Raw genomic sequence first — 27074 nt, forward strand, 5'->3', positions numbered from 1 at the left:
CCTGTAAAGTGCCTGAATGTATAGTAATAGGCAATTACTGGTAGCTACTATTATTATTAGTATTATAATTATTTCACTCATCTTGCTCCAAAAAGAGATTGGAGTCTACTTGTAAAATAGAACAGCATTTTAAAAAATCAGTCAGAAAATTGATTGCAAGGCTTTCTGAGCTCTGGATAGAATTTCTTGTGGCAGTTTAAGTGGCTTCTGATTAGCATTCGGTTTCTGTCAAGGTTTGGTTACAGGAAGAGAACGTACTGATCACATGACCTAAGTGACCTCGCCTTTGTTACAGTTGTTATTGATCATTTCTTAAATTAATATATTGGCGTTTTGGTTTCAAAAAATGTAAATGGGGAAATACATGGGCAGGAAAATATGAGCAAGCTGAGGGAAAAGGTGCCATTGTAGTGCAGTGCTCCCAATGCCAGTGCCCAGGCCAGAAGCATCTGAAAGCTTCTAAAGGTATGGATGTCAGGAGGCTCCACCCCCAGAGATTGACCCAAAATGTCTAGCTTGGGGAGGAGACTATGTATCTGCATTTTTCAAATGTCCCCCAAATATCTTTTTTTTTGAGATGGAGTCTTGCTCTGTTGCCTAGGCTGGAGTGCAGTGGCACCATCTCGGCTCACTGCAAGCTGCGCCTCCCTGGTTCAAGCGATTTTCCTGCCTCCGCCCCCTGAGTAGCTGGGACTACAGGTGCCTGCCACCATGCCCGGCTAATTTTATGTATTTTAGTAGAGATGGGGTTTCACCATGTTAGCCAGGATGGTCTCGATCTCCTGACCTCGTGATTTGCCCGCCTCGGCCTCCCAAAATGCTAGGATTACAGGCATGAGCCACCGCGCCAAGCCCTTTAAATGTCTTTTATTGCTGATTTGTTCTTGTTTTTGTTTTTAGGCCAGCACATAGTAAAGGCTTATACCTTGCACTGTTTTTTTTTTTTGTCTCTTTTCATCTAGGCCAGCCCCAGTGCCTTTTGACCCCATAGTTTTGATCTTTTGAGGGGCCAGGCGGGTTGTTTTGTAGAACTGTCCCACATTCTGGATTTATCTGATTGTTTCCTTATGGTGTGATTTACCTTGGTCTTCTGTTAGCTGATTGTCTCAGGAACTAGAAGTTAGGTCAAATAGTTTGATGAGGTTAAACATTTTTCCCAAGAGCACTTCAGAGGTGATGCCGCGTACCTCATGTGGCATCACAAGGCACATCCTGTGTCTCACAGTTAGTGCTGCTGAGTTTGACTGTGGGTTACAGTGGTGGCTACCAGATCTCTCCATTATAAGCTACATCTCCCCTTTGCAATTAATTTTTCTGTAAGGTGCTGTGTTGGCTCTGTCCAGATTACACATTTTCCTGTCATCCTTTCATCTAATTGTTTTGATACCAGTTTTGATTATTGCCTATTTTATTAGAGTTGCAAAATGGCAAATGTCTAATTCTGTTGTTCCTTCTGCATTTATTAGCTGAGATTATTCTGTAAAGATGAACTTTCCCTCATCATCTGGGGCTACTTGGGAGTGCTGATAGCTATATTTTTATTTGATTTTTTTTTTTTATTGAGACAGAGTCTCGCTCTGCCACCCAGGCTGGAGTGCAGTGGTGCTAGCTCGGCTCACTGCAACCTCCGCCTCCCGGATTCAAGTGATTCTCCTCAGATCCCGAGTAGCTGGGATTACAGGCGCCCACCATGGCCGGCTAATTTTTGTGTTTTTAGTAGAGACGGGGTTTCGCCATGTTGGCCAGGCTGGTCTCCAATTCCTGACCTCAGCTGATCCGCCTGTCTTGGCCTCCCAGAGAGCCACCGCGCCGGCAATAGCTGCATTTTGTTTTTTTTGAGACGGAGTTTCGCTCTTGTCACCCAGGCTGGAGTACAATGGTGCGACCTCAGCTCACTGCAACTTCTGCCTCGTGGGTTCAAGCAATTCTCCTGCCTTGGCCTCCTGAGTAGCTGGGATTACAGGTGCCTGCCACCATGACCTGCTAATTTTTTTGTATTTTTAGTAGAGACAGGGTTTGGCTATGTTGGCCAGGCTGGTCTCGAACTCTTGACCTCAAGTGATCTGCCAGCCTTAGCCTCCCAAAGCTCTGGGATTACAGGTGTGCCCACCATGCCCGGCCAATAGCTGTATTTTTAACAAGCTCCAAGTAATTCTGATGTTTAGATAGATTCTGATCAGGATCCTTCAGTGGCACACAAGATACCTCCAATTGGCTCCAGGTTGCTAGCAAGGCACAGGGAGCTCTCCTGGAGCCCAGCTGAGGGCAGGACATACAGCTTGGCCTGATAGGAACTGAGAGTTGTAAGGGAGTCCCTCTCCTGGACCCTTTTCTCTGCCTTCCTCTGCATATTCGCTACTTCATTCTCTCCACAGACTGTCTTCTTTAAGGTTCTTAGTTTCTGCTTCCCCATAACCTGGATTCACACGAGGCTCTAGGCAGGCTCCAAACCTCTTACTTGTCTGGGTGGTGTAACTCAAATTCTCTGTGCAGAGAATCTGATTGGCTCAGCTCAGGAAGCTGTCCACCAGCAGTGGCCTGTGCAGTGGAGCCACGCGCATTCCAGCAGGGGCTGGGGGCAGCTTAGGAGGGAAATGTGGCTGAGGGGTGCTGGTGGGACATGGCTAGGATTCCCCCTTCCTCTGGGCTAGCAATTCCTGGAGCTCTGTGACTCTAGGTACTGACTCAGAGGTGGGCTTTCCATTTCTCAGCTCAGAAACGCCTCTTTGACCAGGTGCCTCAGAAAGTAATTCCACCCATCTCTACTCTGGGTCCCGCTGGGCCAAGGATTCCAGTACCACTGACTGAGTGGGCCTTGTCTCCTCTTCTTGCCTACAGCCTGCTGTGGAGGTGCCTCAATATGTGGGCATCCGGCTCCTGGTAGAGGGCTTCACCATCAAGAAGCCCATGGCGATGTGTCATCGGCGGATGGGGGTCCGCCCAGCAGTCCCTCTGCTGACCCAGCGAGGCTCTGGGGAAGGCAAGGACTCGGGGACCCCTACCCACAGGTCAGCTTCTAGGAAAGGCGGTGGGGCCAGGAGCCTGGGGCACAGTGAGAAGCCAGTCTCCACTGCCACCACTTCAGCCCTCAGAAAGGGGAAGAAAGGCAAGGCGAAAAGGGCCACAGCCCTGGTCTGCCCCAATCTCCGGGAGTGGGAAGCCCCCAGCACCAGGATGGGCTGCATTTTCACCATGACCTTTTCTAGTGGGGACAGGCAACCCCACCACTTGAACAGATTGCCATTGAGTCCGAAGAACCCCCAGGCCCTGGGTAAGACCATTCCCCCAAAACACCCGAGTGTCCCAAGGCGATTTATTCCTGCTCTCCAGGTCCCTCCCAACCACCTGGATCAGCCACCCCACCAAAGAGCCACCAGTAGCAAGTAAAAGCCACTACTCACAAAGTATTCTTTAAAAATACACAGCCAAATTAGCTGGGCACGGCGGTGTGAGCCTGTGGTCCAGGCTACTCGCGAGGCTAATGAGGATCGCTTGAGCCCGGGAGGTCAAGGCTGCAGTGAGTTATGATCGCACCTCTGCACTCCAGCCTGGGAGACAGAGCGAGATGCTGTCTTAAAAACAAAAACACAAAGCACTTTGGGAGGCCGAGGCGGGCAGATCACTTGAGGTCAGGAGTTCGAGACCAGCCTGGCCAACATGGTGAAACCCCATCTCTACTAAAAAATACAAAAATTAGCCGAGTGTAGGGGCAGGTGCCTATAATCCCAGCTACTTGGGAGACTGAGGCACGAGAATCGCTTGAACCCAGGAAGCGGAGGTTGCAGTGACCCGAGATTGCACCATTGCACTCCAGCCTGGGCAACAAGAGCAAAACTGTCTCAAAAAAAAAAAAAAAAAAAAATACCCAGCCAAATGAGTATTGTCTCCTCCAAAGTAGTCACTCTGCCTCACTGAGTGACTTATTTCAAAGATGACCTTATTTCAAAGATGCCAGGACTTAAGCCCAGGTTGCTCTCTCCAGCGCCCACGCTTTTCCCACTGCAGTATTCTGCCTTTGCCTTCAAGCAGTCACCTCTTGGGGAAAGAACTAACACGCGTCCAGCACTTAACAGTTTACCCCATACCGCTACCTGCCCAGCTCCTTTAGTGCTTACACCAACCTAGCAAGGTAGGTGCTATTATCCCCATTTTCCAGCCGAGGTATCAGGAAGTTTAAGGAAGTTGCCCAAGGTTGCACAGCTCAGAAGGGGCACAGCTGGGATGCAGACCCAGGTCTGTTGGACTCTACCCTGTTTTCTTCTCACTGCCTCTGGAGGAGGAACCGGGAGGGCTCCATCTGCCTTCACCCCACTCCCTCCATATCCCCCCATCCTCCACACATACCTTTTAGGGCAGCTAGGCCACCTTGGGCCCCACCCCAGGGCCTCACAGCTTCTCTTGCTCCCACAGCCCCTCACCACTTCCCCAGCCTCCACACCAAGGCCCAGCTGCCTTCTCCCCATGTACTCCGACACCAGGGCCAGGTCCTCCGACGACAGCACAGCAAGCTGGTGGGCACTAAGACCCTGTTGACCACAGGCAAGGCCTTGAGGACTCTACCCACAGCTAAGGTCTTCATTTCCCTCCCACCTAACCTTGATTTCAAGGTGGCACCCAGCATCCTGAAGCCAAGAAAGGTGGGCCTCGACCTGTGACTCACACCCAGTGGACAGTGCTGAGCACGGGGTCAGGGCTGGAGGGCACAGGCAGAGGGCAGCTCCCAGGCTGGCTGGCACCCCAAGGGAAGAGCTGGTCTCCCTCAGAAGCCCCTTCCTCCACAGACTTCTGATCATCTCCCTCTTCTCCCCTCCTTTCACACCGAGGCTCCTGCTCTCCTGTGCCTCCGAGGCCCCCAGCTGGAAGTGCCTTGTTGCCTCTGCCCTTTGAAGTCAGAACAATTCCTAGCACCTGTCAGAAGGTCAAGGCCAAAGGCAAATTCAAGGCCAGACTGTGACAAACCCAGGGCTGAGGCCTGCCCCATGAAGAGGCTGAGCCCCCTGAAACCCCTGCCCCTTGTTGGTACATTCCAGAGGCGCAGGGGCCTGGGGGATATGAAGCTAGGGAAGCCCCTGCTTCGATTCCCCACTGCCCTTGTCCTGGATCCAACACCAAATAAAAAGAAACAAGTGAAGTATTTGGGGCTTGACTCCATTGCTGTTGGAGGGTCAAGAGTGGGTGGGGCGAGGCTGTGTACCCCAGGGTCCACAGCAAGAGCCTGAGGCCATCAGCAGCTCCTCCGTGCAGCGAGGCCCAGAATTCCCACCTAAGGACAGACATGGGGCTTCCTATTTAGGGACTCCCCCAGCATCTCCGATCCAGGGGTGGGGAGCGTGAGCCTTCACTTTACAGATGAAGAAACTGAGTCTGAAAGAGGAGGCATGGCTTACCCAGGATCACATGGCAGTGAGTCGACGCAGGGACATATTGCCAGAACTGCCGAGCACTGGGAGCCCCCCAACCCCAGAGAACAAGCCAAGCTAGCAGAATGACACCTACCGGGCATAGGAACGTTAATGCCATGAGACAGGGGAAGGAATTGGCCTTGCCTAAACCTCAGCCCTTCTGCAGAGGGCATGGGTCTATCCCTTCTTCAGCAAGGGGCCAAGGTCACCTAAAAATGAAATATCCAATAAGCCACACCCACCTGAAGAAAAGTGTGGCACTGCTTAGTTGTAGTGGGTTGAACTGTGGTCCCTGAAAAGAGATGTCTACTGGGACCCTGTGAATGTGACCTTATGTGGGAAAAGAGTCTTTGTAGCTGGGTATGGTGGCTCACACCTGTTACCCCAGCACTTTGAGAGGCCAAGGCAGGAGATCGCTTGAGCCCACAAGTTCAAGACCAGTCTGGGCAACATGGTGAAACCGTTTCTACAGAAAATTAGCTGGGTGTGGTGGCACACACCTGTAGTCCTAGCTACTCGGGAGGCCTAGGTGGGAGGATTACCTGAGCCTGGGAAGATCAAAACTGTGGTGAGCTGTGATCACGCCACTGCGCTCTGAGCCTGGGAGACAGAGTGAAGCCCTAAATCAAAAAAAAAAAAAAAGAGGTCTTGCAGATGTAAATAAATTTAAGATCTTAAATGAGATAATCCCAATGACCAGTGTAGTGCTTACATTCAATGACAAGTGTCTTCATAAAAAAGGATAAGGGCCGGTGGCTCACTCCTGTAATCCTAGAATTTTGGGAAGGCTGAAGTAGGTGAATCACCTAAGGTCAGGAGTTCGAGACCAGCCTGGCCAACATGGCGAAACCCCGTCTCTACTAAAAATACAAAAATTAGCTGGGCATGGTGACGTGTGCCTGCAATCCCAGCTACTCGGGAGGCTGAGGCAGGAGAATTGCTTGAACTCTGGAGGTGGGGTTGCAGTGAGCTGAGATCGCGCCACTTCACCGCAGCCTGGGCGACAGACTGAGACTCTGTCTCAAAAAAAAAAAAAAAAAGGAAAGGTAAGGCTGAGGCAGGAGGGTTGCTTGAGTCCAGGAGTTGGAGGGTAGCCTGCTTGGGCAACATACTGAGACCCTGCTTTAAAAACAGAGACTCAAAAACAAAACAACAACAAAAACATTAGCCAGGTGTGGCGGCACGTGCCTGTAATCCCAGCAGGAGAATCGCTTGAACCTAGGAGGCAGAGGTTGCAGTGAGTAGAGCTCACACCACTGCACTCCAGCCTGGGAAACAGAGTGAGACTCTGTCTCAAAAAAAAGATAAGGAGGCTGAAGCGGGAGGGTTGCTTGAGGCCAGGAGTTGGAGGGTAGCCTGCCTGGGCAACATACTGAGACCCTGCTTTAAAAAATGTAATAGAGTAAGAAGGCTGGGTGCAGTGGCTCATGCCTGTAATCCCAGCACACTGGTGGGGGGTGGGTGCCAAAACAGGTGGATTGCTTGAGGCCAGGAGTTCAAGACCAGCCTAGTCAACATAGCAAGACCCCATCTCAATTGTTTTTTTTTTTTTTTGAGACAAGGTTTCACTCTGTCACCCAGGCTGGAGTGCAGTGGCAAGATCTCGGCTCACTACAATATCTGCTTCCGGAGCTCAGATCATCCTCCCACCTCAGCCTCCCAAGTAGCTGGGACTACAGGCGCATGCCACCACACCTGGCTAATTTTTTTTTGCATATTTTGTAGAGACAGGGTTTTGCCATGTTGCCCAGGCTGGTCTTGAAATCCTGGGCTCAAGTGATCCACCCACCTCAGCCTCCCAAAGTGCTGGGATTACAGGTATGAGCCACTGAGCCCAGCCACCATCTCTACAATTTTTTTTTTTTTTTTGAGACGGAGTCTTGCTCAGTTGCCTAGGCAGTGGGTGTGATCTTGGCTCACTGCAACCTCCACCTCCCAGGTTCACTGCCTCAGCCTCCTGAGTAGCTGGAACTACAGGCGCGTACCACCACACCCAACTCATTTTCGTACTTTTTGTAGAGACGGGGTTTCACCATGTTGGCCAGGCTAGTCTCGAATTCCTGTCCTCGTGATCCGCCCACCTTGGCCTCCCAAAGTGCTGGGATTACAGGCACAACTCAGCAGTAAGCAAGATCCATAATAAACATTTACTTTCTTAGCAAATCCTCAAAACCATAACATGAGGTAGGAACTTTTATTATCACAAGTCCAGAGAGGTAAAGTTACTTGCCCAATGCCACACAGCAAGCAAGTGGCCTGTCCAGGATGTGATCTTAGGTTTGTCTGACTGCAGAGCCCCCACCCTCACTTTGCAGTGTGTGTGAGGGGGTCAGGAACAGAGGGAGAACTATTGTAAGCGGAGCCCCAGGCACTGTAGGGTCCTGGAGAAATAAGGGGGCAGTGGTGCCAGGAGCTCGACGGGGGTGTCCCTGGCCCTGGTGCCTGGGAGGAGGAGCCGATGTAGGTGGAGGTGCAAGGGCAGCTGGGCAGCCTGGGAGGGGGTCAGGTGGAGGCGTCTGAGGAGGGCTTCATCCAGGACCTGGAGCGGGAGAGGTACGTTGTGTTCAGCCCATTTTCCAAGCAGCTGAGTACCCAGCTCTAAGGGAAATGGGAGTAAGGCGGGCGCTTCCTCCATTCCCGACTGTTCTGCAACTGTTAATCATTTCCTCTTTGCACACAGATGTGCACATTCACACAGGCACTCACACTGCAGCAGAGACTGGCTAGGGGGTCGCCCAATCAGTTTCCTCCTAGGCACACACCTCAACTCCATTTCCCAGCCCTCTCACAGCTTGGTGAGACGTGAGTGAGCTCTAGCTGAGTGAACGTGGGTGGCAGTATGTATGCCACTTCCACACCTGGCCCAGAAAAACCTTATCCACTTGAACCTACACTGTTTCCCCTCATCTGGCTGGATATCAACAGCCTGGGTCCCTGAGTACTTAGTGCTTGAAGCAGAGCCCACTCCCATTATTTGACCTTAACATGAGGGCACAGTTCTTGTGTGAAGACTCTGGTAGTCTGGGTTTAGTGTGTTAGAGCAGGTAGAGGCATCTGGTGTCCTAATACACGCATGCCTTTGACCCTTTGTACCAGACTCGAAGAATGGCAGACTTAAGAGGGCTTTAGAAATTAGCCACATCAACTCCCTTATTGAACACATGGACAGAATGAAGCCCAAGAGAGCGAGTGTTACTTGCCCAAGGCCACACACCAAGATGTGGGTACGGATACAGCCTTGGGAGCCAAAAGGGCTGCCTCCCAGTAGTCCCAAGCTGCACAGATAAGGTCTGGAGATGCTGCCCATGCTCACCTCTCCCTCCACCCCTCAGAAAGCAGCAGGCAGGTGGGCTGGAGTACCTGTCTTTGGGGCTTGTTGTTCTCAGCTGGCAGCAGAAATCGCTGGCCCAGGACAGTGCCCACACGGGCAGAGTACATGTGGTCCCCAAGCACAGGGCAGAGCTGTAGTACCATGTGCACCTGTAGTTGACTGGAGAACACTGGGCAACAGGAAAGCCAGGAGAGACAGTGAGCAGCTGCTCGTTCTGTCCCACCCAGTATCACTCCTCCCCTTTTCCTTTGGGGAAACACCACGCCCTTTCTCAGATCATGTTTCAGTGAGGTCAGTACTATGGCCCCTGCATCCAGAGAAGGACACATAACACGTCAGGACGATCACAGCTATCAATCTGCCTGGCTGTGGGATCCACTCATGATGAGATGCAACCCTGATTTAATTGTTGAAGCCACCGGGCCTAAGGACTGTTCTTTCCTGCTGGGGTGCTAGCCTGAACCTGCCTCCTCTAGCTGGGCCTGGTCACATACACCTTTGGGGGCCATCAAATGCTCCCCAGGCTGCTGCTGATACCACTGTCTCCCCAGCTCCTTGCCTCCCTAAGCCAAGTGCAGTTTTTTTTTTTTAGCCAGCGTTTCACTCTGTCTCCCAGGCTGGAGTGCAATGGTGTGACCTTCGCTCACTGCAACCTCTATCTCCCAGGTTCAAGCGATTCTCCCGCCTCAGCCTCCCAAGTAGCTAGGATTACAGGTGCATGCCACCAACTCCGGCTAATTTTTGTATTTTTAGTAGAGACAGGGTTTCACCATGTTAGCCAGGCTGGTTTCGAACTCCTGACCTCAAGTGATCCATCCGCCTTGGCCTCCCAAAGTGCTGGGATTACAGGTGTGAGCCACCGCGCCTGGCTCAAGTGCAGTTTTTTTTTTTTTAGATGAAGTCTCCTCTATCACCTAGGCTGGAGTGCAGTGGCGTGATCTTGGCTTATTGCAACTTCTGCCTCCCAGGTTCAAGCGATTCTCCTGCCTCAGCCTCCCGAGTAGCTGGTTTTACAGGCGCCTGCCACCGTGCCCAGCTAATTTTTGTAGTTTTTAGTTGAAACAGGGTTTCACCATCTTGGCCAGACTGGTCTTGAACTCCTGACCTCGTGATCCACCTGCCTCAGCCTCCCAAATCAAGTGCAGTTTTAAAGGCTGGCTAGGGTGCCAGACCTACCTGTCAGTGGCTGCAGCTGGACCAGGGCACAGCCAGAGCCTGTGGCTACCACACGAAAGTGACTGAGAGTCTTCTTGACACCTTCCAGGATGTCCTTTCGGGATGGGGCCTTCACTGGAACTGTCTGTGGTGCCAGCCAAGAGTGAACAAGCCTTACGCAGGTCTGGGAGCTATACCCAGACCCTCCCTGCTCCCAACAGACTCTGGGCAGGGCCACAGTATAGGCAGTGGTCACTTGCCTGTTTTAGGGGACAGGAGAGCCAGCCATCCCAAATCCATACCCCTGACTCCTCTCTGTAGGGGTACTATATCTAGAAGCACCCCTCCTCTTCCCTGCCCAGACCCGGACTCACGAGATTGACCCCATCAATGTGTTCCAGTTTCAGGGCAGCCTGGATCTTCCCCTCAGAAGCAGCTGGGATCCCATCAGTGACAGCACTGAGAAAGGGGCAGGAGGAGGTCACAGGGTGGCTTGCTGGGACCTCCCCACCACTCTAGGAACCTCCCAGCACCTCTCACCAGTAGGTGGCTGTGGGCCTCTGGGCTCTCCGTGCATGGGTGAAGTACTTCTGGAGGCGACTAGCTGTCTGGGGACAGCTGGAGAGGAGTACAAGCCCAGAGCTTTCTCTGGAATAAGCAGACAAATCACACAAGTTAAAGTCCCTTGAACTCGCCCACTAAAAAGGAAACTCTTAGGAACACTGACCTGCTTCAGGCCAAACACTAACACCAGGACTATAACCTAGACCACCTCCTGAGAAACAAGTAAGGTTTCCCCTTCTTTGATAACAAGACTATGTAGCTTAATGTGTTTCTCATTTTGCCCCGGCCCCCAGGGAACTCAGAGCCAAATGTCATAACGATTGTCTACCATGTGCCCGAATTCTACTAGAAATTCTGTACATATTAGCTCTTAAATAAGTTCTCTACAAAAAAGCTCATGAGTTTGTGGAACTGCAGAAATATTTCATCTCAAGTACCATCTTTAATTGATGGCAGTTAGAGGAAAGAGTATCATGGATCGACTAGCAATGCCTGCCACGAGTACCGTCATGGAGAAATGACTGCACACTGAGCATAGGTATTATTTTCTCTGTTTTACCATTAGGGGAACTGAAGCTCAGGGCGGGTATTTGTTTTGTTTTGTTTTTTTGAGACAGGGTCTCACTCAGGTTGTTTAGGCTCGAGTACAGTGGCAGGATCTCAGCTTATTGCAGCCGCCATCTTCTGAGCTCAGGTGATTCTCCCATCTCAGCCACCCGAGCACTACAGGCATGTGCTACTATGCCCAGCTAGGTTTTTTGTGTGTGTGTGTGTGTTGTTTTGTTTTTTAAGTAAAGATAGGGTTTTGCCATGTTGCCCAGGCTGGTCTTGAACTCCTGGACTCAAGCAATCCTCCCACCTCGGCCTCCCAAAGTCCTAGCGATTATAGGCATGAGCCACCACGCGGAAAGTTTTGTTGTTGTTTTTCCAGAGATGGGGTCTATTTTGCCCAGGCTGGTCTCGAACTCCTGGGCTCAAGTGATCCTCTTGCCTTGGCCTCCTGAAGTGCTGCGATTACAGGTGTGAGTCACTGTGCCCAGCGTCAGGGAGGTGTCATGCTTTGCCTGGTATCACACCATTTGTACTTGAGGATTTGAACCCAGAGCCATCGGCTTCCTCTTCTTCACAGTACTTGTATCCACCTCCATGATCTCAAACCTTCCCATGGAAAATGTCTCAGCTTATCCCCAAGCAGCTGTTTCCCCATCACAGATGGATGCCTGTACTCCTAGCTTCCTGTCACCCCTACCACTTACTTCCCAGATGCTCGGACAACCTGAAGCTCCTGCTCCCTGAGCCCTAGGGACTGGCTCAGCTCTGGCAGCACTGAGAACAACGTCAGCTCTCCTGGTTTTCCTGGAAAGTAAGAAAGAAAAATTACAAGAGGCCAAAGCTTCATGCCTTCACTTTTCCCTCCCTCAGACACGAAACCCTCTTCCGCTGCATTCCCTTCCCACATCCCCAGCCCATACCTGTCACTGGTAGACCCTGTGGCTTGTTCAGCGTCACTAGAGGTCCTGAAACATACATCACACGAACATCAGCAAAAGCAACGGTAAACCTTTATGCAGCACTTAAGAGTTTCCAGAGCACTTTCTCACGCATCTTAGCACATGTCCCCATCATGACTCTCAGACACGAGTTAACTACCCCACACCAAACTGAACTTCTTTCTGTTCCTCTGCCACCTCAGAGCCTCGGCACTTGCTGTTTCCTGTCCCCAAATTTCCCAGGTCTGACTCCCTATCATCTTGGCTCAAATGTCACATCACGGAGAGGTCTGAATCTCCAATCTAATGTCTGCCTTCCTCCTACAGTTCCTCACCTGATATCATAACACCCTGTTTTAGTTTATGCGTAGCACTTACCACTAGTAACTTGTTCATTTGTTTTCTGACATCCATTTCTCCCATTAGAGAGAAATCTATTTCTCCCCTAAGAGCAGAAACCATATCTTTTTCAGCACTGTATAGCCTGCCTAGAACAGTGCGTGGAACATAGCATATGTTCAAGAAATAGTTGAGAAAAGGAATAAATCACTGAATAGAGAGTGGGGTTCAGAGAAATTCAGTTATTTTCCTAAAGCCGCACAGCAAGCTGATCACAGAACCTAGGTATGTCTGACTCCAAAGCCTGTGTTTTGTCCGTCGATAAACAATCATTATTTATTTATTTATTTATTTAGACTGAGTCTTGCTCTGTCGCCCCAGGCTGGAGCGCAGTAGCACGATCTCGGCTCACTGCAACCTCTGCTATCCGGGTTCAAGTGACTCTCCTGCCTCAGCCTCCCGACTAGCTGGGATTACAGGCGGACGCCGCCACACCTGGCTAATTTTTGTATTTTTAGTAGAGACGGGGTTTCACCATGTTGGCCAGGCTAGTCTCGAACTCCTGACCTCAGGTGATCCGCCCGCGTCAGCACCCTAAAGTGCCCGGATTACAGGCGTGAGCCACCGCGGCCAATAAACAATAATCTAGTATAGCAACTCCCGTAACTGAGCGCCGGCTATGTGCAAGGCTCGGTAGTTATTTGCATCTTCTCCCCACTCTTAACCCTACTGCATCATGGCAGTAGGGTTAAAAGCGGGGAGAGGGTGCAAATTAGGTGGCTCGTCCCAGCTCATGCTGCTAGTGGGAGGCAGAAGCAGGGCTGATCCCGTGGCTTCAATGGAGAGCCCACCTGCACGCCGAGGCAGTCCCCTCCCGGTCCTTGTGCGGCCGTGCCTCTCACCCCTCACCTTTCCGGTCCACCACGGCTGCCCGCAGCGCATCAACCAACTCCTCCCGACTGAGGTTTTTTGGCAGCAGCCCCGGGAAGGGCTGGTCCCCGAGGGGCCCCGACCGTTGGCGGGAGCCGCGGGGTTGCCTCTGATGCCTGGACAAGGAGGGAGAAGCAATGGGAGTCATGCCGTCCCGAGGTGCCGCCCATTCCTATCTCCGGACGCCTCTTCCCAAATCCTGCGGCCTCTGACAGATGCCTCACAATGTCTGGGCTGACCTCGAAAATTCAGGTACGACCGGTCCCATTCTACGGCGGAGGGCACCGAGGCTCAGAGAGGCCAACGGGGCTGTTTTCGGGTAACATCTACCTGATCCAGAACCCGCACGTGCCTTCCCCCTGCCCTAGCCTCCGTCCCGCATGAGAGAGGGGGTACTTAATCACCGGGCTTCGGTGCCAAAGCCTGCGTCCTCGGGCACTGGGCGGACACCCAGGCCCCGCCGCCAGCCACTCCAGAACCGGCCCAAAACACGGCGGCAGTCCATCTCCCGATCCAGGACAGCGCGCATGTGCGTCCAGAGGGGCAGACCCACACTCCAGCCAGCGCGCTGATTGGTCAGTTGGAGTGTCAATCGGAATGGTGACCAGGCGGGACTCAGAGCCAGAGGAGGCGGGGCTTTTCCCCCGCCCAGGAAGGAAATGCAGAAATGCGTTCCTATACTTTTAGGGAGAGCGCTGTAGCAGAAGAATTTGATCTGATCAAAAAACCTGTCTTAGCAAAAAATCTGAAGCCGCCTTTGCAAAAATTATATTACAAAATTATGACAGCGAAAGAGATCTGATCTAACTAACCCGCAGCTTGCCTTTAACCTCTAAACGGTCCTTGGTCATTCCTGGGCTTGGGCCAAGCTAACTTTGGGAGAAATTTAGTTCGTAGTCTAAATGGTAATTGCCCTTCCCCCGAACTAAACTGGCTTCATAGAGTTAATGAAAGGCCACCAGGTTAGGAGTAGTAGAGGGACCTGAATTCTGCTAAGGGTTAGAGGTAACTGATTACCAGCGGTTATTCCGGAGGTCACAGTGTTTGCAGCTTCCCCAGCTCACAATTGTCCAACCTAAGATTGGCCTTTGGAGATGTCTTTCCAGGCTTTTGCATTTCTGACGGCCGGATCACCCCACCCGGACCCTCACCTCTTGGCTGTACTAGTCCTGTGGCCCCTCGAGGTCAGGAGATCGAGACCATCCTGGCTAACACGGTGAAACCCCGTCTCTACTAAAAATACAAAAAAATTAGCCGGGCGTGGTGGCGGGCGCCTGTAGTCCCAGCTACTCGTGAGGCTGAGGCGGGAGAATGGCGTGAACCCGGGAGGCGGAGCTTTCAGTGAGCCGAGATCGTGCCACTGCACTCCAGCCTGGGCGACAGAGCGAGACTCCGTCTCAGAAAAAAAAAAAAAAAAAAAAAAAAAAAAAAAAAACAGAAAAAGAAAGTAGAAGAACACAGAAAAAAAAAAAAAGAATAATATAATGACTGCCCACATTCCTACCATCAGAATTAGTCATTGTGAAACAATGTATGTATAGGTTTCCTGTCTTTCTTGTTTAAGAAACGAAAGGGATAAAAGTAAATTCCCCTTTACTGCCTGCTTGCGGTTTTCGCTCCCTCCCCAGTCTCCACTTTGAGTTTGGTGTGAACATTTTCCTAATGTGTTTTTGTTTTTGTTTTTTTGGAGACAGAGTCTCGCTCTGTCACCCAGGCTAGAGTGCAGTGGCCCGATCTCGACTCACTGCAACTTCCACCTCCCGGGTTCAAGCGATTCCCCTGCCTTAGCCTCCTGAGTAGCTGGAATTACAGGTGCGGTGCCCGCCACCACACCCGGCTAATTTTTTGTATTTAAGTGACGGGGTTTCACCATGTCGCCCAGGCTGGTCTCGAACTCCTGAGCTCAGGCAATCCGCCCGCCTTGGCCTCCCAAAGTGCTAGGATTACAGACGTGAGCCACTGTGCCCGGCCACTAATGTGTTTTTTTGCTTGCTCTGTCATCCAGGCTGGAGTGCAGTGGCACAATCACAGCTCACTGCAGCCTCAACCTCCCAGGCTCAAACGATCCTCCCACTTCAGTCTCCTGAGTAGCTGGGACTACAGGTGTGCACCACCATACCTGGCTTTTTTTTTTTTTTTTTTTTTTTTTTAAGATATGGGGTCTCACGATGTTGCCCAGGCTGGTCTCAAACTCCTGGGCTCAAGATAAGAAAATAAAAATAACAAAATAATTTTTAAAAAATCAAACTCCTGGGCTTAAGGGATTCTCCCACCTACTTCGGCCTCCCAGAGTGCTGGGATTAAAGGCCGCATGGGGCCTTTGACAGACACTTCTTTTGTTTTTTTTCCTTTGAGATGGAGTCTCACTCTGTCACCCAGGCTGGAGTTCAGTGGCACGATCTTGGCTCACTGCAACCTCTGCCTCCTGGGTTCAAGCAATTCTCCTGCCCCAGCCTCCCAAATAGCTGAGACTACAGGCATGCACCATCATACCTGCCTAATTTTTTGCATTTTTTAGTAGAGACGGGGTTTCACCATGTTGACCAGGCTGGTCTCAAACTCCCGACCTCAGGTGATCCACTTGCCTCAGCCTCCCAAAGTGTTGGGATTACAGGTGTGAGCCACCGTGCCCGGCCTTTGACGGACACTTTCTAATAGGCTTTTTCATCCAGCATTACACACCCCTATGAGGAAGGCAGGGTGTGTTGGGGCCCTGCCTTACAGATGAGGACACAGTGGCTGTTGTGGTTCTTTGTGTCCCTTAAAGGCATGCCAAAAGCTATGGGTGGGCTCAGAATGCCCCGGAAGGAAGTCAGATAACTGAAAAGAACACTTGCACTGGTCACAGGAAAACCAGCCTGAGCTGCCGGCAGCCTCCGGGAGGTGTTGGGATGGCCTGCCCCTGCTTTCCATGCGGGTCCTGACCCAGAGAGCAGGCCCCAGGGGAGTGGGGGTCAGCAGAGGCAGGACGGGGCCCGGTCTGCTTGTGAGGGAGTGCTGGGAGGGTGGAGTCTCACTCTTGAGGCACAGAGCTCAGCCAGCGGAAGAGGGGATGCAGGGATCAAGCCCTAGGCCCTGGGGACTGAGGTGTGAGAGCTGCCTTTGATGGTTGAAGCCAGCCTTCCCAGGCCAGGCCGCCCTCTCTCCCCGAGGATGCATTTCTTGCTCTGTTATCAGCCCTGAGCTCTGAGAGAAGGGACTTTCTTTTTTTTTTTTTTGAGACAGAGTCTTGCTCTGTTGCCCAGGCTGGAGTACAATGGTGCGATCTCGGCTCACTACAACCTCTGCCTTCTGGGTTCAAGCGATTCTCTAGCTGCAGCCTCCCAAGTAACTGAGATTACAGGTGCCTGCCACCACACCCTGCTAATTTTTGTAGTTTCAGTAGAGAAAGGGGTTCACCATGTTGACCAAGCTGGTCTTGAACTCCTGGCCTCAAGTTATCCACCCGACTCGGCCTCCCAAAGTGCTGGGATTACTGTCATGAGCCACTGCACCTGGCCAGGAGGGACTTTCTTAAGAAGGTCACAAGAGGACTCAGCACCTGCCAACTCCCAAGTAGAGCCTGGGCAGGGGTGGGAGGTGTCCCCGGGGACCCCAGTGCATGAGAGCCCTGTGCCTGCATGGCCCTCCACCAGGAGGCCAGGCCTCAGAGGCAGGCCAGCATTGGAGCCACTTACCACATGAACGAATGTCTGTGTCCCCCCAAACTCATGTGTTGACACCTCATCCCCAAGGTGATGGCATCTGGAGGTGGCATCTTTGAGAGGTGATGGGGTCATGAGGGTGGGGCCCTTGTGGTTGGGATTAGCGTCCTTATACAATAGGCCCCAGAGAGCTCCCTCGCCCCTTCCACCATGTGACCACAGTGGGAAGATGGCAGGCATGACCCAGAAAGTGGGCCCTCACCAGACACCCAGTATGCCAGCTGATCTTCGACTGCCAGCCTCCAGAACTGTGAACATTATATTGCTGTTGTTAGAGAGACCCAATTTACAGTATTTTGTCACAGCAGCCCCGACAGACTAAGACGTATGACTGCGAGCTCTGAAAATGCAGCCAACACCACATGTTGGAATCATGATATTTGGGATGTGTTGGGGTAAACCACATGCATTAGTAAAATAAACTGTTCAACACCTGTGAAAAGGAGAGAAAAAATATAAATAAATGAAATAAACTATTACTTTCTGAAGGGGTGGGTTGCCCCTCCACACCTGTGGGTGTTTCTTGTTAGGTGGAACGAGAGACTTGGAAAAGAAAAAGACACAGAGACAAAGTATAGTGAAAGAAATAAGGGGGCCCAGGGGACCAGCGTTCAGCATATGGAGGATCCCGCCAGCCTCTGAGTTCCCTTAGTATTTATTGATCATTCTTGGGTGTTTCTCGGAGAGGGGGATGTGGCAGGGTCATAGGATAATAGTGGAGAGAAGGTCAGCAGGTAAACACGTGAACAAAGGTCTCTGCATCATAGACAAGGTAAAGAATTAAGTGCTGTGCTTTAGATATGCATATACATAAAACATCTCATTGCCTTACAGAGCAGTATTGTTGCCCGCATGGCCCACCTCCAGCCCTAAGGCGGTTTTCCCCTATCTCAGTAGATGGAACATACAATCGGGTTTTATACCGAGACATTCCATTGCCCAGGGACGGGCAGGAGACAGATGCCTTCCTCTTGTCTCAACTGCAAAGAGGCATGCTTTCCTCTTTTACTAATCCTCCTCAGCACAGACCCTTTACAGGTGTCGGTCTGGGAGACGGTCAGGTCTTTCCCTTCCCACGAGGCCATATTTCAGACTGTCCCATGGGGAGAAACCTTGGACAATACCTGGCTTTCCTAGGCAGAGGTCCCTGCAGCCTTCCGCAGTGTTTGTGTCCCTGGATACTTGAGATTAGGGAGTGCTGATGACTCTTAACGAGCATGATGCCTTCAAGCATCTGTTGAACAAAGCACATCTTGCACCGCCCTTAATCCATTTAACCCTGAGTTGACGCAACACATGTTTCGGAGAGCACGGGGTTGGGGGTAAGATTATAGATTAACAGCATCTCAAGGCAGAATTTTTCTTAGTACAGAACAAAATGGAGTCTCCTATGTCTACTTCTTTCTACACAGACACAGTAACAATCTGATCTCTCTTTCTTTTCCCCACATTTCCCCCTTTTCTTTTCAACAAAACTGCCATCGTCATCATGGGCCGTTCTCGATGGTCGCTGTCTCTTCAGAGCTGTTGGGTACACCTGCAAACTAACAACAGACAAAACAGGCACACAAGGATTAATATGAAATTTATAATCGTAGTACTTCCAATGGTCTTAACCCAAGTGACAGGGTTAAGATTTGCGAGGCCATCGGCAACTTCTGCGATTGCCTCAGTTCCTGGCACCAAATTTAAATGGGCTTTTGATGTTTTGAAAATTTGTTCTCTTAATTTGGAAATGTCTAAAGTGAGATTATCTTCTCTTGCCTGTAGATGGCGTCTAACCATGTCCCAGTGATGCTCAGAGTCATTACAACTTGGGGTGTAATATAAAAATCTGACATATTCCAGTCACACTGTAACTGGAAACGATGTTCTAAGCTCATGAGTCTGTCTCCCATCCAAATGACAGTTTGTCTAAGATCATTAATTTGATTTGCCAATTTTTGATCAATACCAGATTGTGAATTCCACAGTCTTGTAGAATTTTTTTTGCCAATCATTAACAAAGTTTACTGACTGAACAGAAGAGTGCAGTGCAACTCCTGCCACAGCAGCCGTAGCTGTGACTGCAATTAATCCCATAAGCACTGTAATTAAAGTAAAAATGAATCTTTTGGATCTATTTAAAATGCTTTTAATACTTCAGTCAAAATATGGACAGATGGCGAGGCCTCCCACGGTCGGTCCATGGACACAGGGACCCACACGCCTTCTCTTGCTCTCACCAGCAGAATACAGTGCTGCCAATTAAAAGTCGAATCAATGCAAGTAAACAATCTAGTTTTCACAGGTTATAGTTTGAGAGTCTGGTTTAATAACTATATTTCCTACAACTAGCATATAAGGGGGCTTTACGCAACTTTGTAAAGGAACCGTTAGACTGGAATTTAGGTCGATAGTATAAAATGGCTTACGATCTCTTGTTTCTAAAGTTTGATTTCCAGACCAAATCCTAATGTGGTATGAGGCTACAGTAAGCCTCCATAATTCTGGATGTTCAGGACCAGAAACAGGACTTATTATTTTTGGTCTTGGGGTAGAGATTCCTTTTTCTCCCCATTCCCAGGGATAGAAAGACTGTAATTTTTTATGCTTATGTTTGTCTAAACTTTCTGTTAAGTCGCTTTCAACAGCTGGACTCACTTGTGCACTGGGACATGACTGAGTTTGCCCTGAGCAAATGTGGTAGAGTTGACCTCAAGGTGCCCAATCTATAATAGTTCCAAATTCATTGTTTTGTAATATTACCGCACTATTGGCCACACATTCTTCCCAAACTAAAACTTCTGTATTTTTTGATCCTTTGGGAATTTTCTTGGGGCAAGGTTTCCCTTTAGGTCTAAATTTTAATGATCTTTGATAAGAAAAGTCTCGTAAATTATTTACCCGTGGCCTGAGTGACATCCTGCTTACCGTGTGATAAGTGAATCTACTGATGGGACTGACAGTAGGTACTTCTAACAACCAATTTTGGACTGCAGGCATTAAGCATCCTGGTGTTCTCCCTAGGCAAATAGGAGGCTAACGATACCCAATGGAAATATTTATCATCATCCCTCCTTCCTCAGGTTTGGCAGGGCAGCGATCATCTGTGGGGCCAGGTACCCCATACACTATCATTAACATATACTTCAATAGGATTATCCATCCATGTGACTGGTGTTTCCATCTCCGTGGAGGCGCTTTTCTTTGCATCTCTGATGGGTTCATTGTGGAACTTCAAATGTCTAGTGGGTATCCAAACAGGAAGCTGATTTTCTCCTGGTGAAACACAAGAAAAACCTCTCCCTCACGTCACCACCTTCCCTATTTCCCATGTCTTATTTCTATTATCTTTCCACCAAATCAGTTTTCCTTCATGTGGGCTATTCTTTTTACCAGTAAGATGTTGTTCTGCAGAAGTCGTAGTCTGATTTCTATAAATGTTTAAAAAATTTAAAGTATAGAGTGCTAGATTAAGTTGCATCTGAGGAGTGGTACACTCCTTACTGTCTCCCCCTTCTTTTTTGTTTAACTAATTGAGTTTTGAGTGTTCTATTAGTACTTTCAACTATGGCCTGTCCTTGGGAATTATAGGGAATTCCTGTTGTATGTGAAATTTTTCACTGATTTAAGAATTTTTGGAAAGCTTTACTACAATATCCTGGTCCATTGTCAGTTTTAATTTTTTCTGGAACTCCCATTACAGCAAAACAAGATAATAAATGTTTTTTAACATGGGAAGTACTTTCTTGATTATCTGGCCCTAAACAATGTAAAATCCTAGTACTTTGATACACTTCTCAGGCTGTGCCTACGCCGACAAGTCCTGTAACAGCCTTTTGTTTAGGCCAATTTTTTGGCTACTGATTTAAAGCAATGAGAGGCATCTGCTCCAGTGTCTACTAACCCTTCAAACTGTTTTCCTTGAATAATGGACTTACACACAGGTCTGTTCTCTGAGACCTGACTTGCCCAATATGCAGTCTTTCCTGTCGGATCAGTGCTTCCAAACCCTCCTGTTCTTTTTATCTCACTATTTCCAACCTTAATATAAGGCAGGAGTAATAATTGAGCAATCCTGTCTCCTGGACTGGCACTCCAAGGAATTGAAGAGCTAATAACCAATTGAATTTCACCTTTATAGTCTGAATCAACCACACCAGTATGAATTTGAACTCCCTTTCAATTTAGACTTGATCTTCCTAAGATTAGTCCTACAGTCCCCTCAGGCAGTGGGCCATATACCCCTGTGGGGATTTTCTGTGGGGGCTCCCCTGGAAGCAGAGAGACTGCTTGTATAGTACATAAATCTACTGCTGCACTGCCGCTTGTGGCGGGGGACAATTGTTTTATTGTGGTAACTGGCTCATTCCCTGAGGCACTTGGGACGGTGGGGGTTGTCGTCCCTGAAAACCCTGAGGAACAAAGGGCTGAATTGGGAATGCCCCAGTTTGTTGTGGGGCCTGACTGAGGCTGGCCCCTTTGCTCGTTTCCCGACAATGGTTGCCCATTTCTATCAAATTTAGAACGACATTGACTAGCCCAGTGTTTTCCCTTTTTACATCTTGGACATAAGTCAAGTGGCTTTTTACCTGTTGTTGTAGTAGCTTGAAGAGTTATATTTTGTTTATTTGAGACTGGGCAATTCTTTTTTAAATGACCACTTTGACCACAATTATAACATTTCCCTCCAAATGTTCTAACTTGTCCTCCTAAAGCAACTCCCGTTAGTGCTTGAGCCATAAGCATAGCTTTATGCATAGCTCCTCCGATTCCATCACAGGCTTTTACATACTCTGAGATTACATCTGATCCTGCGGGAACCTTTCCTTTTAATGGCTTAATGGCTGATTGACACTCAGGATTGGCATTTTCGTATGCCATCAACTCCACTATGACCTTACGGGCATTTTCATCGGCAATTGACTTTTGAGCAACATCTTGGAGCCTTGCCACAAAATCAGGGTAGGGCTCTTCAGAGCCTTGTCTTATTGTATTAAATGAGGGGCAGGCGGTTCCTGGGTCTTGGATTTTTTCCCAGGCTCTAAGGCAGATAGCTCTAACTTGCTCAATGGCCTCATTTTGCATTAATGCTTGTTGACTAATAGTGCTCCAATTTTGACATGTTCCCAATAGTTGATCTGCATCTATGTTAACTGGAGGATTGGCAGCCCTATTTTTTCGGACCTGTTCTTGTGCCCCATTAATCCACCAAGTCTTAAATTGTAAAAATTGAGAGCGTGAGAGAGACGATTTTGCCAGAATCTCCCAATCATAAGGAATGAGTCTATGTCCGTGGGCAATGGAATCTAATAATGTCCTCATATAAGGGGAGTTGGGTCCATACTGTTTTACTCCCTCTTTCATATCTTTTAGCATTTTTATAGAAAAAGACTTGTATCTGGCCTCAACTGTGGGAGGCTCTCCCTCTTGGGCTCCTTCTGCAGGTGGTATCAGTTCTAACATTACTGGGAATGGCCACGCCTCAGTATCTCCTTCCTTTCTTGATTTATCAATAATTTCATGTAATTCACTACCCTGTCTACTAGGTGGTGCCGTAGGATCAAGTCTCCTAGTGGGCGGCTGAGGGTATGGCGCCCTGCCCTGTGGTGCTGGGAGCATTCCTGGATGTCCATACTGACTTTCTGGGGGTGGCCAGTACTGAAGTTCAGCCGGCGGCCAGTATTGATAAGCTACTGGTGGTTGGGTCTTATTTTCTCTAACCTGTGTTTGAGGTTGTAATGTTACGGGCATCTGACCTGCTGGAAGAGGACTTGTCCCTCGTGGTTTAGACTCTGATGGCCCCACTAATTCTGGACCTTTTTCTTCTAATTTTGACGTTTCAGGATATATCACCTCCTGTAATTGATTATAGTCAACATTTTGCATTGACTGAGCCATTACCAGCTCTACTACATATTCACAATGTAAACTTTCTATTTCTTTCCGGGATTTTCTCCCCGCCTCTTCTTTACAATCTATTACACAGCCTTCAGGGGCATCGGAAACTGAAACGCTATCTTCTTCTGTTTGAAATGGTTCTAAACCTGCTTTAATAATGGCCCAATCATTCCATGCTGTAAGTGGGATGATTTTACCCTCCCTACTTGCTTGTTTTAATTCTTTGCCAATTTTTTTCCAATCTTTTAGATCTAAAGTTCCCTATTCTGGAAACCATGGGCAGAATTGTTCTATTGTTCAAAATAGCTTGATCAGATTTTTTGTAGATACTCTAACTCCCCCGCTTTTTAAAAGAATTTTAATAAAGCTGAGATAAGAGGCATATTTACTTTCAGTTTTACTTTTAGTTTGCCCCATTGTTACCCCGGCTTCTTCCAAGCGCACAAGCTTACCGTAAGGCTGACTGTAGACGTACTCGGGATCTCTTGTGGACTTGTCCTCAATGACCACACTCAAGCGTACCTTCACCCTAGAGAAAAGCACCCACGTTGGGCACCAGATGAAGGGGTGGGTTGCCCCTCCACACCTGTGGGTGTTTTTTGTTAGGTGGAATGAGAGACTTGGAAAAGAAAGAGACACAGAGACAAAGTATAGAGAAAGAAATAAGGAGGCCCAGGGGACCGGTGTTCAGCATACAGAGAATCCACCCCAGCCTCTGAGTTCCCTTAGTATTTATTGATCATTATTGGGTGTTTCTCGGAGAGGGGGATGTGGCAGGGTCATAAGATAACAGTGGAGAGAAGGTCAGCAGGTAAACACGTGAACAAAGGTCTCTGCATCATGAACAAGGTAAAGAATTAAGTGCTGTGCTTTAGATATGCATATACATAAAACATCTCATTGCCTTACAGAGCAGTATTGTTGCCCGCATGTCCCACCTCCAGCCCTAAGGCGGTTTTCCCCTATCTCAGTAGATGGAATATACAATCGGGTTTTACACCGAGACATTCCATTGCCCAGGGACAAGCAGGAGACACATGCCTTCCTCTTGTCTCAACTGCAAGAGGCATGCCTTCCTCTTATACTAATCCTCCTCAGCACAGACCCTTTACAGGTGTCGGGCTGGGGGACGGTCAGGTCTTTCCCTTCCCACGAGGCCATATTTCAGACTATCACATGAAGAGTCTTGGACAATACCTTGGACCTTGGACAATACCTGGCTTTCCTAGACAGAGGTCCCTGCAGCCTTCCGCAGTGTTTGTGTCCCTGGGTACTTGAGATTAGGGAGTGGTGATGACTCTTAATGAGCATGCTGCCTTCAAGCATCTGTTGAACAAAGCACACCCTGCACAGCCCTTAATCCATTTAACCCTGAGTTGACACAGCACATGTCTCAGGGAGCACAGGGTTGGGGATAGGGTTACAGATTAAAATGGAGTCTCTTATGTCTACTTTCTATACAGACACATTAACAATCTGATCTCTCTTTCTTTTCCCCACAACCAAGGGCCCAGCTCCTAACATGCAGGTGTCACCAGAGAGAGATGCACCACTGTGCCCAGCACCATAGCTCTGGCTCAGAGAGTTTGCCTGAGAAAGCAGCAGACAGAAAACAGAAGGTGCGAGTTGCTCCCGAAGGAATTGACTTCATGTGCAACAGAGCTCGGAGAAGTCCAAGGCTAAGCACGCTTTCCAGAACGGTGGAGGTTGTGCTGAAAGGCAACTGGGAGGAGACGGAGAGCCTGGGAGGTTCGGGCTACACTGGAGTCCAGCAAGTCTGCCAGAGAGAAACGGAAAAAAAGACAGCTGGGAAGCGCTCTCCTGGGGTCAGAAAGAAGCTTAATATCTTCTTTGACAAAGAACGTAACATCAAAATAGCCAACTATGGGTTTAGTTCAACATTTGCAAAGAGAGACAACATTGAAAAGAGAACGTTTAATGGGATTCTCCCTTATGCAGGCCCAGAACTCTTCCTGGGCCATGGGTACCAATGCCCTGCCATCAACATTTGGAGCCTTGGCATCATCGTATGCAAAATGGTCACTGGGGCCCTGCCATTTTATGAGCAGAACTGTAAGGATATACTGAAAAAAAAAATTAAAATAGTATGCTACTTTTTTATTCATTTTATGGAAAAAATATTTAAAAATTCTTCACGCTCAACCCCAGGGAGCAGCTCCCACTGGACCAGCTGTTGAGGAACTCCTGGGTCAACAGCGACCAGAAGACGTGATTCAAGCCATACAGAGAGCCACTCCTGGACTACCCAGGCCCCCCAACAACCCAGCTCATAGTGGCCATGGGATTCTAGGAAGAGCATATCGAGGAAGTGATATTAAAAAAATATATGATCATCCCATGGCCACCTACCTAATCATGGAGTTCAGAAAAGTGCAGAGGAGAAAGGGCTCCAACATCGGAGCACAATCCCTCCCTCCCGGGGATCCCATCTGTCCTTCCCCATCTGCCACAGTTAAGTCAGCCTTCCCTGTGCAACCCAGAGGAGGACTCAAAACCAGCCGACCTTTCCCACTTTCTAATTCACAGAAGCATAAACACCATCCTGAGAGTCAGGGCAGAACCCTACTTGGCCTGGAGATGAAGCCAGCCATTCCCAGCAAAGCCCCCCAGCATAAGCCTATGGCTTCACCCTCCCCAGAGCACCAGCAGCCATGGGGAAAACCTGAAGGATCCTTGTCTCTGGGAACCCACTGGGAAGTCGGCTCGCTCCATGTGGAAGACCCAGAAGAGGTGGCTTGGTCTGAGGGAACCCCCGGGAAGCTGGATGGTATAACCTCAATCTCTGTGACTAAAAGGAGCCATGGCTGCCATGGGCAAAAGATGTTTCAGTTTCATGCTGCAATTATGTTGTTTCTGACTAGCACAAAAAAGTCAAAGGGAGAAATAAGGCAGCACCAGTGAACCCAATGGACAGCCGGGCCCAGACAAAAACCAAGTGGGTGGGGCAGTCAAGCTACACTTCCTGTGTTTTATTACATTTATTATGTTCTTCTTAATATTATTTTAATTGGCAAATCATGCTTATATTCATTTATAAGATACAGTGTGGGGATTAGATAGATGTGTGCACCATGGAATGACAAAATCACACTACATAGTACCTGCGTCACCTCAGAAAGACACATTCCACGTGATGTCCCTGAAGTGTCCATCTAAAAAAGTTGACCTCATAGAAATAGCGAGTGGGTCGATGGTGAACGATGGCTGGGAGTGGTGTGTGGAGGGGTGGCAGAGGGAAGAAATGGGGGCTTGTCGGTCAAAAAACCACAGTCTCAGTTGGAAAGGAGGAAGAAGTTTTGACATCTAGTGCCCAGCAGGGTGACCAGAGTCAATGAGAATGTGTTGCATATGGCAAAACACCTGAGAGGGTCCATGTCGAATCCCGGCATTCAGAATGGAGAAAATAAAGGCCCTGAGGTTCAAGAACATTAAAAACCTTGTGACAGGTTGACCATGTGTAGACTGTGGGTGAGAACTGGGCAAGATGCCGATGCTGCCATTTGCCCAGCACATCTGGCCCAGAGGCATTCAGCAGAGGATGCAGATGTCCAAGCTGCTACCAGGGTTAATGGAACAGGATTCAAAAGTCAAGAGTGCATCTGGCAACCCTGTGGCCTCCAAAGGCCTATCAAAAGCTATAGGTGAGCTGGAGGGCAGCCTGGAGACTCCTGGAGACCAGAGGGCCCCTCCACCCCACCTGGCCCAGAGCACCATCTCTTCCTCCTGTCTGTCCCCTGCTTCCTCTGTCCTGCCACCTCCCCCTTCCTCCACCCTGAGCTCCCTGCAGTCCTCGCTCCACCTTTCCAAGGTAGATGCAGCTTGCTGCTCTGCTGTCCTGAGGCCCCACTAAGACTGTGGTTTCTGGTCCCTGCTGACCTCTGGGACTTGATTTCCCTGGCCTTTTGCCCCACCTCCTTTCTGTTTGTCCCAGCCCCACCCCCAACTCCCTCTCCCCCAGCTCCTCCTCTGCCATTCCTAATCCCCTCATCCTGATTGCTTTTTTGCTACATTTTCTCTAGCTAAATCATCTTTTATTTACTTGCTAATAATCTATCCATCGGTCCCCTGGAAGTCTGTCTTGTGCTACATAGAATGATGAAAATCTAGGGCCCGGTGTGGTGGCTCATGCCTGTAATCCCAGCACTTTGGGAGGCCAAGGCGGGCGGATCACGAGGTCAGGAGATCGAGACCATCCTGGCTAACACAGTGAAACCCTATCTCTACTGAAAATACAAAAAATTAGCCGGGCGTGGTG

General features: G+C 49.3%; 2 protein-coding genes across 26 annotated transcripts in view; one reads left to right on the top strand and one right to left on the bottom strand.

Moving 5' to 3' along the window:
- Nucleotides 1–25853, top strand: part of TTLL3 (tubulin tyrosine ligase like 3) — a 47838-nt gene extending 21985 nt beyond the window's left edge. For 3 of the 20 annotated variants that reach the window (XM_063703608.1, XM_019023414.4, XM_063703606.1), the window contains one exon: nucleotides 4411–5134. In XM_063703608.1, the coding sequence (XP_063559678.1) occupies nucleotides 4411–4533 (123 nt within the window). In that variant the 3' untranslated portion in view covers nucleotides 4534–5134. Of the gene's footprint in view, nucleotides 1–2838; nucleotides 3009–4156; nucleotides 6097–24305 lie in introns of those variants that run through there. The other 17 variants (XM_019023405.4, XM_063703600.1, XM_019023412.4 and 14 more) reach the window with 14 other exon arrangements.
- On the bottom strand, nucleotides 7527–14441 carry RPUSD3 (RNA pseudouridine synthase D3). Of its 6 annotated transcripts, none has more exons than XM_063703609.1 (9): nucleotides 14363–14441; nucleotides 13191–13327; nucleotides 11925–11969; nucleotides 11709–11808; nucleotides 10429–10536; nucleotides 10263–10347; nucleotides 9910–10033; nucleotides 8763–8902; nucleotides 7527–7941 (listed from the first exon to the last, which is right to left on the bottom strand). In XM_063703609.1, exons 8-9 carry the CDS (start codon nucleotides 8874–8876, stop codon nucleotides 7750–7752), a joined length of 306 nt encoding a protein of 101 aa, XP_063559679.1. In that variant the 5' UTR covers nucleotides 8877–8902; nucleotides 9910–10033; nucleotides 10263–10347; nucleotides 10429–10536; nucleotides 11709–11808; nucleotides 11925–11969; nucleotides 13191–13327; nucleotides 14363–14441; the 3' UTR covers nucleotides 7527–7749. The 6 variants fall into 6 exon arrangements, with proteins under 6 accessions (XP_063559679.1, XP_055238857.1, XP_004033616.1 ...); XM_055382882.2 differs by lacking the exon at nucleotides 14363–14441 and adding an exon at nucleotides 14229–14295; XM_004033568.5 differs by lacking the exon at nucleotides 14363–14441 and adding an exon at nucleotides 13616–13761.
- Nucleotides 25854–27074: the final 1221 nt, after the last annotated feature.

The sequence above is a fragment of the Gorilla gorilla genome, chromosome 2, assembly GCF_029281585.2.
Source record: "Gorilla gorilla gorilla isolate KB3781 chromosome 2, NHGRI_mGorGor1-v2.1_pri, whole genome shotgun sequence".
In the NCBI taxonomy this organism is placed as follows: Eukaryota; Metazoa; Chordata; class Mammalia; order Primates; family Hominidae; genus Gorilla; species Gorilla gorilla.

Coding starts and splice junctions, on each gene's coding strand:
- RPUSD3 (XM_004033568.5), bottom strand. CDS start 13,740: ATGCGCGCTGTCCTGGATCGGGAGATGGACTGCCGCCGTGTTTTGGGC. Junction 11,809..11,924: donor ACAGGGTCTACCAGTGACAG/GTATGGGCTGGG, acceptor CTTACTTTCCAG/GAAAACCAGGAGAGCTGACG. Junction 7,942..8,762: donor ACAACAAGCCCCAAAGACAG/GTACTCCAGCCC, acceptor CTCCCGCTCCAG/GTCCTGGATGAAGCCCTCCT.